The sequence below is a fragment of the Simochromis diagramma genome, unplaced genomic scaffold (genome assembly GCF_900408965.1).
Source record: "Simochromis diagramma unplaced genomic scaffold, fSimDia1.1 OVJJ01000228.1, whole genome shotgun sequence".
NCBI classification, from domain to species: Eukaryota; Metazoa; Chordata; class Actinopteri; order Cichliformes; family Cichlidae; genus Simochromis; species Simochromis diagramma.
In genome coordinates, this window is record NW_024386873.1 from 967501 (window position 1) to 981274 (window position 13774).

The following is a 13774-nucleotide window of genomic DNA, read 5'->3' on the forward strand; positions in this document are numbered from 1 at the left end:
ATCAGCGACGGCCCAAAGTGTTTCTGTTGTTCCCTCCGGTATCTGAGCGCCTGATGTTGGACTGCAGTCCAGGGTGAGATTCTCTGAAGTCAGAGGACTAATGATGGCCGGGTCCTCTGTGAGTTTAAGGATGTGCCTGTTCACATGCTTGGACAGTTTGGACTTGTTATTTTACAGCGTAAATAAAGGTTTGCTTGTGGTTTCCATCAGCACACACAGCACAGCTCTGCCTGAGCCTGACTCTGGACTTGATATTTGCTGTTCATGGGCGTCACTTTGGTTATCTGTCAGGTGTGTGCTGACCTGACTGCTTCAGGGATCAATAAATAAAACCAATAACATCTGGATTGCAGGTAGAGAGTCGCTGTGTTTATCTGCGGCGCTTTTCCTTTGAGTGTCTCCTGCACGTCGCTGCTCTGACCTCAGAGTGACGTGTCACCTCGCCACAGATGGTAATGATTAACTGTCAGGATGTTTACCTGCAGAGTCGTGTCAGTGTCGGACGACACCAGCAGCACACGCCCGACAACAGGCTCCTCCTCCTCTCACCTGAGAGATAACCACCCATTTCTTCTAACAGAAAAACAACAGTCAGCAGGATTTTATTTTGAAAGGGCTGCTATCAGACAGCAGGTTTAGAGAAGACCTGACACGAGGAAATCAGGTTTCCTGTTTCAGAAGTAGTGATGGGCTTACCGTCTCTTTTTAGAGAACCGGCTCTTCAGCTTTTTTTGTTGCTTTAATTAACTTATTACCAACAACAATATAAAATTAAGCAGAAAAGGAATTACTGATGTAAAAAGAAAAAACGTGGTTTTATTTATATATGTTTATATATAAATGTATGCGGTGGCCCCTAAAGACAAAGCACGTACTAACTCCAAAACACATTTCTAGCTTTAACTGAACTTCAAAGCAGAGCTACTAGATCACTTAAATGACACAATTGAAAGCATGTGTGTGTTGTTTGTGTATTTATACACAAGCACTCATATATATTCAAATAATTAAAAAAAAAAAAAGTTCATGTACCTGTTACTACCACACACCAAATCCGGTCGTTGGTACTTGCTGGCTTGTGTAGCCTCTAGGTAACAAAAGCTCCACACTGCCCCCTAGCATCCTGGAGCACTGCTGTTGTGTTTTGTATGTTTTGTCTGTAGGGGCCACCGTAAATATACTTTATTTATTCACTCCACATAAAATGTAATAAATAAATCATATAATACAAAAACCAACTATTCACATTTCAACTTTTAACTATTTAAATTTTCAGCTTTTTCCTTTTAAACAAATTTAAAGTGAAACAACACAAAACACTGCAAACCACAACACAATTAAATATAAATTATAATATAAAAACAAAAAGAAGATGCACATTCTCTGTCATATGGGCCTGCATGAATAAACTTTCTGAATCCTTTATCATCTGCAACTGAAAATAGTTGTGGATGATTACTATACCTTTCTAATGTGACCTTGTTGTCCCTGCTCTCTCTCTCTCTCCCTCCTGCTCTGTTCCTGTGCTACTGAGTGTAACTACCGCCCCTCCCCCCTCTGCCCAGCGCAAAGCACAAGGCTCGCCTGCGGAGTGAAGCGGGAAATAGTGCGAGAGAGTGAGAGAGAGAGAGAGAGGGTGAGAGAAAGGAAAGAAAAAACATGGCTCCCAATAAGGAGCCGGCTCGCGTCGTTGGCTTCAAAGAGTCGGCTCTAAGAGCCGTTTCGTTCGCGACCGACCCATCACTATTCAGAAGTGGTGAAGACTCTGTCCTCAGCCTGGAACAAGTTTATTCCTCTTTCATGCAGCTGATATCAAAGAACCAATCAGAGGCCTTCATCTGCTCGCACACTGAAATCTTAATGAACTGTATTTATGATCGATCAGTGATCGATGTGAGTTTAATGAAGCTTCGGACCCAGAAACACTGATCAGCGATCAATCACTGCATCTGTTCATCACTGTAATCAATCGCAGTGATAGAGACAAACCCGAGGAAACTAAGAGCGTTGATGCTTTTAATGGAGGCTGCAGAGCGTGAATGTGTGCAGTTATCAAACACGTGGATCACGTGGATCACACGTCCACCAGAAAACTGAATCTGATCTTTATCTTCAGTTTATGGCTGAATCTTTAAAGCCCTGGACTCCATCTTTCTTTCGAACGTGGCTCTGCTCTTCATATACTCGTAGCCATGGTGAATCCTGGTATCGGCCTGGTCTGTTTTTTAAAAAAAAAATGCGGTTTTTTTAACATGAAGGGGATCTGTGGAAGGTTTATCCCTCCTCTCGCCCTGTGACAGCAGGGACAGACTCCAGATTCAGATTACTCAGTAAAAAAACATAAATCAAAATACAGGGTCAGGCTAGGAGAGAAGAAACTGGAATTTGTGACATTATAGTTGCAAGTTCACAAAAACACACACACACACATTTTCTGTTTAATATTTCTTAAATATTTCTTTCTTGTAAATTTCCATTTTTAAACTCGCTCTGTCTCCTTCTTCTTACCCCAGCCTATATCTTGACAAAGGATCACAAATTTCCTCCAAGGAAACACTAGATTACCACAGAGGCAACTGTAAACAGCACAGGTAACGGGAAAGAGACAAAATGTTTGTACACAAAAAAATAACAGCAAAGAGCTGGAAAAGTCTTTAAAAACCACAAAATAACTGCACACAAATAAATTACAGATAAATAATGAATGGCTACAAAGGGTATAATAAAGTCACATAAGTACAACAAAAAGAAATACAATTTTTAAAGTAAAATGTTTACGTTTTTTAAGCGCCCCGTGTCTGCAGTACCACACTCCGCCCAGTCGGTGGCAGTGTGTTCACCGAAACTGCTGCACACGATTAGTACCAAAGAAGAAGAACAGAAGGCCAGTACCTGCGGTTCCTGAGTTGAGCGCAAATAATAGAAGAAAGCAGCTCGGTGAGGAGGTTTGGGAGCTGGTTTTGAGGGAAATATGACGCTTATTCCGATCATTGATCTATCTGAGTTGAATATATATTGCTAATGTTTTTCTTTAATCCGATTTTTGGCGTTACGAAGCATTTCCGAGCCGTTTTTGTCTGTAGCGAACTTTACACCAAACCCCGTTCAGAAATCTTTTATTTAAGACATCCCGTGTTTTCCAGGCAACACCCAACACACATAGAGCACGACTTCAGTTATGTTACATACGAGTATTGATTCGGAACTTTATATCCAGTATGTTATGACCGCGGTGATCGAAATGTTCAGACTATTTGTGCTTTGTGAAGTGTTCACCGTCATTAAAACCGCCTTAAAGTGGACGTTTTTTAAATGAGGTTTTGTATGTTGTAACTAAGCGCTGCTGTTTGATGCTCCACATCCTCACAGGTTAAATCATGTCCGCTGACCCCAAGATTGCGGAGCTGCTCACTGAGCTCCACCAGCTCATCAAACAGACACAGGTCAGTATTGATCCGCTTCCTTTGTGATTGATCAGGTCAAGCTTTGATCACATCCTAATTACCTGCACTCGGCCCGCTTCAGGAGGAGAGGTCACGCAGTGAACACAACCTGCTCAACATCCAGAAAACGCACGAGAGGATGCAGACTGAGAACAAGAGTGAGTGTCAGCAGCTTTGAGCACATGTGCTGAATTTGTCGTGTGGTCCTAAACGTGGACGTGTGTCTCCTGCAGCTTCTCCGTACTACCGCACCAAGCTGAGGGGGCTCTACACCACGGCCAAGGCAGACGCTGAGGCGGAGTGCAGGTGAGAGGCCACTGAGCATGACCTTTAACCCTTAAAGATCATGGTGATGTCACTTATATGTTATACAGGAGACTTCCAGTCTCAAGCTTGTTACTGTTTTGTTTAAATAAAGGTTATAAAAATGAAAAAATAAAGGGGGACAGATGCATGAACACCATGACTGAAGCGCAATAAGCAGTAATTTCCTCTGAGTACAGACTGAGACTCTGTGCTGTTGGAGCCTTTTTAATGACATCATGTGACCAGTAATATGGCTGCTGTGAGGTCACTGCACGAACAGGCGGCCCAACAACCTGAGCTCCGGTTTCCGTTCATGTCGCCTTTCTAGCCTGTTCGTTTTCACATTTCTACTAAGAGTGAGTGAAAATCACCTTTTTCTTCTTCTTTTGTGTCTTTTCCCTCCGCCTCTCAGCATTCTGCGTCACGCCCTCGATAAGATCGCAGAGATCAAGTCTTTGCTGGAGGAGCGGCGGATAGGTGCGTGTCCGGTATTCGGCCTCTCACATCTGCAGCTGGACTTCCTGTTTCATGTGACACAAAACTCACCTGTCTGTCTGTCTGCAGCTGCAAAGATGGCGGGCGTTTACAGCGACAGTGACCCTCCCAGGAAGACGATGAGGCGTGGCGTCCTCATGACGCTCCTCCAGCAGTCGGCCATGACACTTCCTCTGTGGATCGGGAAGCCGGGGGAGAGGTAGGTGGTACTGCCCCAACGCCGGTGGCCACAATATTGGGCTCTAGTGACGTCCCCACAACGCCATGGAAACACCTCAGATGGTGTTAAAGAGCAGCTTTGCGTCCCCGCCCAGGCTTCCTGTGAGGTCACGCCTTTATTTCAGGCTTTTTATGCGTTTCTTTCACCATCACGTTAAACGGTGGTGGTGAGGCATCTTCTCTTTAAAAACGAGGACGTCACTTTTATCCGCCGAGTGTCTCTTCTGTTCCCGCCATGAGCAGCGAGCGGCACCGGCTTGTCGGTAGCTTGTACCCGATGCTCAGGTGTGCTCCGGCTGACTTTCTGAGGTAGCATCTTCTCTGTGACTCCTCCCTCTCCAGCCCTCCTCCTCTGTGCGGGGCGACCCCTGCGAGCAGCGACTACGTGGCCAAACAGGGAGACAAGGTGGCGGCGAGGGTGAAGAGCGTGGAGGGCGACGAGCAGTGGATCCTGGCTGAGGTGGTCAGCTACAACCATTCCACCAACAAGTAAGAACACGTGACCGTTTGTGGCGACGCCTGCGTGGTGTAATGCGATCATCAGCCTCTGACGCCTCCTCTGCTCCCCCTGCAGGTACGAGGTGGACGACATCGACGAGGAGGGCAAAGAGTGAGTTCCTCTTCGTTATGTTCTCTGACAGGAACAGCGTGAAGGGCTTTCACGTTGAAGCTCGGACCGCAGCGAGGCTTTGTGAGCGAGGCCGAGTACGACTCCCAGCTTTAGCCAGAAGGAAGCGTTTATATTATTATAAATCTGCTCTGGTTCTTCGTCTCTTCTCAGTGTTTTCCTTCCTCCTCGTCTTTCTTCTTAGTCGTTCTCGTGCTGCAGATTTTCGTCCCTTCGCCTGTTTTTCGTGGACTTTCCTCCATTTTCAGTTCCCATCGTTATTCAGATCAGTGTACAGACGTTAAAATCAGAGGCTGGTTTATATGGGACGGTTTAAACCTGATAGACACGCCTCTGACTCATTAATGAATGCAGTGATTGTGGGCGGGGCTTGTATGTTTCAGCGCGCGAAACGTGTGTTGATCTTGTCACAGAGGAGTAAACTGTGCCGGGTCTGTGGGAGAATCTCAGCAGCTTGTTCTCTAAAAGTGACAAATCTGCTCCTCCTCCTCCTTCTTCTTCTGTGTTTTCTGAGCGAGCAGGCGGCACATGCTGAGCAGACGGCGGATCATCCCTCTGCCGCAGTGGAAAGCCAACCCGGAGACGGACCCCGAGGCGCTGTTCAGTAAGGACCAGCTGGTGCTGGCCCTTTACCCTCAGACCACCTGCTTCTACCGAGCGCTCATCCACACGCCGCCGCACAGGGTGAGGCTCGCCGCACCGCAGCTTACGGTTTTATTTTGACAGGCGCGTCTGTGTCGGGTCAGCCTCGGCTCAGGAAACGCCGATTAATAAAAGTCTTTTCATGTTTTATCCTCTATGAGTTTATTCTGTGTAACGTTTATTCCAGAGTCATTATAGCTTCTGCATAGACTGTAGATAAAATATGCACGTGGCCACTGTCACGTCATCCTCTGGTTTCCAAACATTCGTGTTTTTGTTTCTGTGACGTTGGCTTTTGCCGTCGGAAGTGACGGCGCGCTGACTTAGAGCCAAAGCTGATCAGCAGCTCGCCGCGGAGGAGGGTGGGGGCCAAAAACCACTGGGTGATGTCACAGACACTGCTTCCATCTTCTCTGTACAGTCTGTGGGGATTGACTCATTATAGGAGCCTCTAGTGGACATCAGAGGAACTGCAGTTGCTTCAGCCGCAGAGACAGAAACTGTGACTGAGAGGTGTTAATAAAGTGTGTGTGTGTGTGTGTGTGTGTGTGTGTGTGTGTGTGTGTGTGTGTGTGTGTGTGTGTGCGCAGCCTCAGGACGATTACTCGGTGCTGTTTGAGGACACGTCGTACCCTGACGGTTACTCACCGCCGCTCAACGTGGCCCAGCGCTACGTGGTCGCCTGCAAAGAGAACAAGAAGAAGTGAGCGGCGGCGGCGGGACCAAACGTCCATGTTTCTAAGAACACGTGTTCCTCAGTCTGATGCTTGTATCCCTGGGACTGATGTTGTTTCTTGTCAGCTCTCATCAGAGTGGGATTTGTATTGATCAGCTGATCAGATGTTGAACAGCAGGAAGCACTCGAGGAAGAAGAAAAAAACATTTTTTTTAATTTATTTTCAGGAAGTAAAAAAAACTCATTCATGTTTTATTCAAACTGTTTTGTTTTTTTACGTGTTCGTGTTTGTTGTTGTTTAAAAAAACTGTGCACAGGTTTGTGTTCACGTGTCTTCTCTTTGTGTAAAACTGAACATGACTCCAAAGTACAGACGCACAGGAAGTCAGTGAAAGGAGGCAGGCAGGGTACAGGTCCTCGGGTCATGCTTGGACTTCCAGCTGTGTTTACTTGAAGGTTAAAAGAAAACCAGGTGCTTCAGTCAGATTGATACACGACAATCAATAGAATCAGAATATTCGTCCCCAAGTAAATTATGTGGGTTACAGTTGCTCCAGGACAGCAACAGACTGAACTATTTAAACCATACAATATGTTCAGAGTTTACAAATTTAACAGACAGATGACATAAAGCTTTATTAGTCCCACATGTTGGTCACTGCCAAAAATATTGTGGCCAAGTTTAAGAGCAGCAAGAGTTCAGAAAAACAGAATAAGATAAAAATAGAATAACGTGCTATACAACAAGAGTAAAATGCTTTGTCATAGTAGGAAAAATTGCACATCAGGGAGACAGTTACAACTGTGTGTGTCTGCACATGTGTGGTCATCTGCAGAGACTGACAGCAGCTGGAAGGAGAGACCTGTGAAATCTCCGTCCCACATCGTGGGTGCAGCAGCTGAAGGAGCTGCTCAGGTCTAACTGTGCATTAGTTGTACAGGGAGATGGCCACAGGCAGGAATGACTTCCTGTGTCATTCAGTGGTGCATTATGGGTAATCTCAGTCTCTCACTGAACGTGCTCCTGTGGCTAGCCAGCACGTCACGGAGTGGGTGGGAGGTGTTATCCAACATTGTCTTTGTCTTAGACAGCACCAGCCTCTCCGACACCACCCTAAGGAAGTCCAGCTCCGTCCCCACAACATTACTGGCCTTGAGGATCAGTTTATTCAGTCTGTGGGGGTCTGCGACCCTCAACCTGCTGCCCCAGCATGCAGCAGCATAGAGGATCGCACTGACCATAACATCAAAAATCCTGAGAATTGTCAGACAGATGTTAAATGACCTCAGCCGCTTCAGAAAATAGAGCCGAGTCTGGCCCTTCCTGTAAAGTGCAGTGGTGTTTTTAACCCAGTGTGGTGTATGTGTACTCGGAGGTATTTATAGTCCTCCACATGAAGAAAGGTCTTTTAATGTGCTCCTGGCAGCACGAGGAGCCCACGCACGTGCTCCTCTCTTTATTTATTTTAATGAAGCATCTGAAACATCCTCACACAAACTGTCAGTGTGCAGTTTGGAGGACGACAATCTCCAGCTTTGTTTTCATTCACACTGATCTCAGGAACGTAGTGTTTCCATTTCATATATTACCAGATATTAATGAGATTTTGTTGTATTTGTTATTTTTGTGATATTAAAATATTATATGAATTTCTCTCAAATTTACAGCTTGTTTTGTAAGTTTGTCCATGTTTAAATGAAGTGTTTTTAATTCTAGTAAATTCACCTGTTTGTTTTTTCCACATAAATTCCATGCTCTAAAAAGTACTTTAATTTGATCTTGTTCTTATACGTTTGGGAATTTTTCTTATAGTCCTTCAATTTTTACCATTTTTTCCTCAAAAATATATTTTTGCTAGTTTTTTTTTTTCTTGTAAACTGGACACTTGTTTTTCTCTGCAGAAAGCAGATTTTTCTTTAAGTTTTTTCTCCAAAATTCCAAATAACCTTGAAAATACTGAAACTGGTCCCTTAGTTTTTCCTTCAGTGTGTCTGATATCAGTTGTTGTTAGTTTGCATCTACAAGTGTTACAGTTACGGATCCACTAGAGTCCGTGAAGGCAGCACTGCCGCTACTGAGGCAGAATATCCCACAGTCCGTGAATGTGGCGGCGCCCCGCGGAAAGAAATAAACATGGCGGAAGCGGTGAGTGGGTGACAGGTCTGCTGGTGCTTTTTTTAGTGATGAAACGTTACTGAAATCATGAATGTTGTGTTTAATTAGAGGGTTAGGGGCCTCCTGATTAGACCTACAGGAAGACGGAGGTGAGCAGCTTTGGCGGAAAGTCAGTTTAAATCGACTAACTGTGCGTTAGCGCGACGTTAGCTAACCTTAATCAGAGCGCTTCAAAATAAAAGCCAGGTATAGTTTCGCTTTCTTGTTTCTGCCGATGGCGTTAAGACAACAGAAAAACTGCGCCGAGGATCGCTGAAAGCTTTTTGCGAGGTTAAACTACAAAACAAATTTAATCACTTTTAAACTTCTTGTTGATGTTTGGTTTGTTTTGGGGTCAGTTACGCAAAACAACAGACGGTGCACTAGACAGGGGGAAGTACCAGTACAGGCAGGTGGAGAGCGGCGAGAGGGGGAAGAAGCTTTCACGTGGTTTGAAGACGGAGGAGGCCGAGCTGAAGATGTTGGACAGCAGGGACAGGATCAGAAACGAGTCCATCAGAGGGACATCTCAGTCAGGGAGGCTGAGATGGTCTGAGCATGTGCGGAGGATGACGATGGAGCTGCAGGCAGGAGGAGAAGAGGAAGACACGCAGGGCTGGAGTGACAGAGGAGTGTGCTGGGATAGGAGGAGGAGGAGGCACATGAGCTGCTGTGGTGATCTCTGCAGGGAGCAGCAGGAAGATTCACTTTTAAACTCAGTACTGTGACATTTCTGTGTGAACTCTGGGGCTTTGAGGAACACATGCTTTCACATGCCACTTTATTAGATACATCTGTGATATTTAATTAAAGCAGAAGAATCAAACACTTTTATCAGAGGAACCCGGCGTGATGGTGGTGGAGGTTTTTTAAAGTGTTTTTAAGCAGGGTTGACTGCTGAGCCTGAGCATGCTGCTCCCACTGAGCACTGAAGTCAAACTTTAAATAAAGCTCTTTTTACTAACGGTGTTTTTTAGCTTTAGTTAACTGTAGTAACGTTGGTTCAAGTGGTTCTAGCCGTCCATCTTCTTCGTCTTATCCGGGGCCGGGTCGCGGGGGCAGCAGCCTAAGCAGAGGAGCCTGGACTTCCCACCTCCCCAGCCACCTTCTCCAGCTTGTCCGGGGAAACAGCCGAGAGATATAGTGTGTCCTGAGTCTGCCCCGGGACTACTCCCGGCTGGTTTTGTCTAGTGTAGACTTTTCTTTTTCTAATGAGTTTATGTTTGTATCTTAGTTAACAAAAATATTTTGTTGACACCTAGTTTTATTCTTAGTTTAGTTTTAGTTAACTATAACCCCAGTCCTGTGCTGCCTTACGTTATAGAAGTGTTCCTAATATTTTGCCCCCTGGTGTCTGTTGAAGGCGTCTCGTGCTGGACGTTTCTCTTACAGAGCAGCCTCTGTCTCTGTTCTCAGGTTCACAGCAGCGACGTTCCGCTCCCCAAGCCACCGCCAAAACGCCGACGCATCCTCGACCCGTCAGCCATTGTCCCCGTGCCCATCTACTCCAACAAGGTAAGGAGCCAATAAGAGCCATGGAAGCTTGTTTGAATTAAAGTGAGCCGGACAACATGGACCAAGAATCATACATCACACTGTATCTCTCAGCTTCAGCTGTCAGACTTCAGATTCTGAAGCTGGATTCTGTCAGAAGAAACTCAGTAAAATACATTGTGTGGGGTGATATGGTGTACTACAAGCTCATTGAGATAAGATGGGGCCTGATTATTTAAGACCTTGTATGTGAGGAGCAGGATTTTGAATTCTGGATTTAACAGGAAGCCAAAACAGGAGAAATCTGCTCTCTCTTTCTAGTCCCTGTCAGGACTCTTGCTGCAGCATTTTGGATTAGCTGAAGGCTTTTCAGGGAGTTTTTAGGACTTCCTGATAATAATGAATTACAGTCGTCCAGCCTGGAAGTAATAAATGCATGAACTAGTTTTTCAGCGTCACTCTGAGACAGGATATTTCTAACTTTAGAGATGTTGCACAAATGGAAGAACGCAGTCTTACATATTTGTTTAATATGTGCATTGAAGGACATGTCCTGGTCAAAAATGACTCCAAGGTTCCTCACAGCGTTACTGGAGGCCAAGGTAATGCCATCCAGAGGAAGAATCTGCTCAGATACCATATTTCTAAGATTTTCAGGGCCGAGTACAATAACCTCAGTTTGATCTGAATTAAGAAGCAGAAAGTTAGCGGCCATCCAGGTCTTTATGTCTTTAAGACATTCCTGCAGTTTAACTCATTGGTGTGTGTTATCTGACTTCATGGACAGATAGAGCTGGGTGTCATCAGCATAGCAGTGTAAATGTATGCTATGTCTTCTAATGATGCTGCCTAAGGGAAGCATGTATAATGTAAACAGAATTGGTCCTAGCACTGAACCCTGTGGAACTCCATAATTAACCTCAGTGTGTGAAGAGGACTCTCCATTTACATGCACAAACTGGAGTCTTTTAGATAGATATGATACTTTAATCTATCAGCTGTTCTTGTGATTTTCCTCTGTGAGTCAAATTGAATTGAAAAACATGTAAAAAAAAATTGTACATATATATAAATGACGTGTCATGCATTCCTCAGACATTAAGCTGTGATTCACTGTAGAGCAGTGCTGTGTCCCTTCAGTGGGAGGGGCTTAAATACATCTTCATGCAACATCAACCTGTATCACATGAACTAGATTGTCCTGATCCCGTGTTTTGTGTCTGCAGGTGAAGAGCAGTCTGCAGCTGAAGCCGACGGCGGCGCTGCTCACCGAAAAGACCGACACAGGTAACAGCTGACGCGCTTTTATCCACGCTCAGAGGAGCGGGTGATTTTCTGGCTTTAACCACTTCCTGTCTGTGAGCAGATGACGACGCAGACGACAGTTTGTTGTTGGAGTTTTCATCTCGAAGCGAGCCGGTGCGTTTCGTCACCCTCAGCGACTCCGAAGATGAACACGTGCAGAAGAAGGCGGAGCAGCCGCCGTGAGTCAGAACCCGCATCGTGCCCGAGCTTCCGAACTTTAAACCGAGTTTAGTTTGAATTCGTTGCTGTGCCTCTTGCTTTATTTCAGAGACGCCGTGCGCTGTCCGTCCCCTCCTCCTCCAGAGAGTCCCGTACAGAAACAGTCCAGGGCGATGAAACAGAAGCTCAGGTGAGTCCGCGTGTGTGCTTCCTGTTTCGTTCTCCAGACACATCCGCTAAAGATCAGCGCTGGCTTTGTTTTTGTTCCCGCCTCAGTGAGATCGACCAGAAGCTCCGGGCGGTGAGCTCCCTCCTCTCTCCAGAGCCTCAGGGCGGCCTGTCGAGACGGCGCCGAGGTCCTCCCGTGTCACATCCTGAGTATGTGTGCGTGGACGACGATGAGGACGATGACGTCATCATCATGAGCCCGGAGCCGGAGTCAGAGAGCTCCTCAGTGCGAGAGATCCCGCTTAAGATCCGCTGCAGGACTGAGATCCACAAGATCCCGGTGCTGTCGGTACGTACAGGTAACAGCAGCGCAGGTTAATAAAAGGCCACTGTGCCGCGTTTCAGCAGGTGTGTTAAGCTCCGCCTCCACAGCAGTCAGAGTCACATTGATTGAAAAGTACTGACCCGGCGACCAGACACCCAACCCAGAGGATTATGGGCCCTTTTAACGTAATGTATGTTTAAGCATCCTGTCAGTTATTGATTGATTTTTTTTTTTTTTTTTTTAGTCGACGCCTTTAAGCGATGTGGTGACGCAGCTGTCTGTCATCCTAAACGTCCCGCCTCCTCGCCTCCTGCTGCTGAGGGAGGAAGAGGAGCTGCCGACGAGCGCCACCATCAGCGAGCTCGACCTCGGCATCGCCGACATTATAGGTGAGTCCCAAACACAAAGAGCCCCCGTTTGCAGTTTGTCCTCCGCACGGCGTCACCGTGGATTTTAAACAAACGCTCAACAAGATCCGAGGTCGATTCCACGGGTCCAACTGGTAGTTGTTGTATTTGCTGTTCACTGAAACTCTCAACGTGAGGTCCAGAGAGATGCTGGTGAAGGTGGGGGAGGTCATCATCAGGCTGAAGGACCAAAACAAGCCAATCAAACTGTACGAGAGACCAAATCACCAATCAGAACAGAGCGAATGCACCGAGCAGCTCAGCAACAGTAAAAGACCAGAAAACATTTAAAGTGCAGGAGGACAAAAAAACTGCTTCAGAGGTGTAACCACCTCCATCAGCGACACAATAACAGCTCCCACCGTCCTGAAGCTGTCTTGGTGTGCAGCTCGGTGTTAATAAAGATGAACTGGCTCACTGTGTTGAGCAGGGGACTCTTATGTTGAAAGGGTTCTGCCCAGCACCGTTTCCTGTGTGTGTCCAGAGGGTGATGTCAGACAAAGAAGGATTATTTTGAACTGTGATTCATGTGAAGCTGCTCTGATGGAGTCCCAGAGTGCAAAATGTTTTCTTCTTTGTGTGTTCAGAGTGTGTGGTCATGGCGGCGGAGGATGGAAGCCAGTCAGACGGTGATGGCAGCATCATCACTGTGAGGCTGCAGAGCAAAGACAGAGACTCTTCTCAGGAGTTCTCTCTGCACAGAGTTCGTACCTCCTCCTTCTCCTTGTTTCTCACAGCAGGGCGTTAACGCCGATGATGTAATGACGCCGTCTGTTTGTTCCTCAGGAGGCGCCGCTGAGGTCCATCTTCTTCCAGTACGTGTCCAAGATGTCTAACAAGGATCAGAAGAAAGTGCGCTTCCATTTCGACGGCTCCAAAGTGACGGGCAGCCAGACGCCGGCGCAGCTCGACATGGAGGACGGTGACATCATCGAAGTCTGGGTCTGAGTCGCCCACTTCAGCTCTGCGGTTTATTTAAGCGTCACTGCGATCATTTCAGAGGTCACTTTATTCTCAGGCGCTGACGATGGGACACGGACAAAATGACGGCAAAATCCAAGCGCACCAATCAGGTCTTTAACCTTTCTGTGTCCACACTGAAGCCACTTCCTGTTTTTGTTTGTGAGTATTATTTTTATGAAAATCAAATAAAAGCAAAACAAGCTGACCTCACATTATTTCCATGAGTGAGGTCATGATGAAAAACCTCCACCTGTAAAGGGCAAGAACATGGCCGCCCTGGAGGCTCAATGTGAATGTGGAAGAGTACTGTAAATAAAAGATGGACACAGATGGTCCTGAAAGATGACGTTTACAGTGTTTGATGAAATGTGAAGGAAATGACCTGTTGG

At 46.2% G+C, this 13774-nt stretch overlaps 2 protein-coding genes across 5 annotated transcripts; both read left to right on the plus strand.

The window, feature by feature from the left end:
* The first annotated feature begins 2825 nt into the window (after positions 1–2825).
* On the plus strand, positions 2826–7305 carry sgf29 (SAGA complex associated factor 29). Of its 3 annotated transcripts, none has more exons than XM_040031822.1 (10): positions 2826–2937; positions 3370–3443; positions 3526–3601; positions 3677–3749; positions 4162–4226; positions 4314–4443; positions 4806–4952; positions 5038–5073; positions 5613–5775; positions 6324–7305. In XM_040031822.1, the coding sequence occupies exons 2-10, from the start codon at positions 3378–3380 to the stop codon at positions 6438–6440; spliced, it is 873 nt and encodes a 290-aa protein (XP_039887756.1). In that variant the 5' UTR covers positions 2826–2937; positions 3370–3377; the 3' UTR covers positions 6441–7305. The 3 variants fall into 3 exon arrangements, with proteins under 3 accessions (XP_039887756.1, XP_039887757.1, XP_039887758.1); XM_040031823.1 differs by having other exon boundaries at positions 2858–2965; positions 6324–6440; XM_040031824.1 differs by lacking the exon at positions 2826–2937 and adding an exon at positions 2972–3216 and having other exon boundaries at positions 6324–6440.
* Positions 7306–8428: 1123 nt separating this feature from the next.
* Positions 8429–13731, plus strand: LOC120733552 (nuclear factor of activated T cells 2 interacting protein). Of its 2 annotated transcripts, none has more exons than XM_040031833.1 (9): positions 8429–8555; positions 9981–10079; positions 11285–11345; positions 11425–11542; positions 11632–11712; positions 11799–12039; positions 12260–12404; positions 13010–13125; positions 13209–13731. In XM_040031833.1, the coding sequence occupies exons 1-9, from the start codon at positions 8544–8546 to the stop codon at positions 13368–13370; spliced, it is 1035 nt and encodes a 344-aa protein (XP_039887767.1). In that variant the 5' UTR covers positions 8429–8543; the 3' UTR covers positions 13371–13731. The 2 variants fall into 2 exon arrangements, with proteins under 2 accessions (XP_039887767.1, XP_039887766.1); XM_040031832.1 differs by lacking the exon at positions 8429–8555 and adding an exon at positions 8685–9283.
* Positions 13732–13774: the final 43 nt, after the last annotated feature.

What these genes read in the sequence shown, in the direction of transcription:
- sgf29 (XM_040031822.1), top strand. Translation starts at nt 3,378, where the DNA reads ATGTCCGCTGACCCCAAGATTGCGGAGCTGCTCACTGAGCTCCACCAG. An exon ending in GACGCTGAGGCGGAGTGCAG is followed by an intron (nt 3,750 to 4,161) that starts GTGAGAGGCCAC and finishes TCCGCCTCTCAG; the next exon opens with CATTCTGCGTCACGCCCTCG. An exon ending in ATCGGGAAGCCGGGGGAGAG is followed by an intron (nt 4,444 to 4,805) that starts GTAGGTGGTACT and finishes CTCCCTCTCCAG; the next exon opens with CCCTCCTCCTCTGTGCGGGG.
- LOC120733552 (XM_040031832.1), top strand. Translation starts at nt 8,900, where the DNA reads ATGTTTGGTTTGTTTTGGGGTCAGTTACGCAAAACAACAGACGGTGCA. An exon ending in TGCCCATCTACTCCAACAAG is followed by an intron (nt 10,080 to 11,284) that starts GTAAGGAGCCAA and finishes TTGTGTCTGCAG; the next exon opens with GTGAAGAGCAGTCTGCAGCT. An exon ending in CACCGAAAAGACCGACACAG is followed by an intron (nt 11,346 to 11,424) that starts GTAACAGCTGAC and finishes GTCTGTGAGCAG; the next exon opens with ATGACGACGCAGACGACAGT.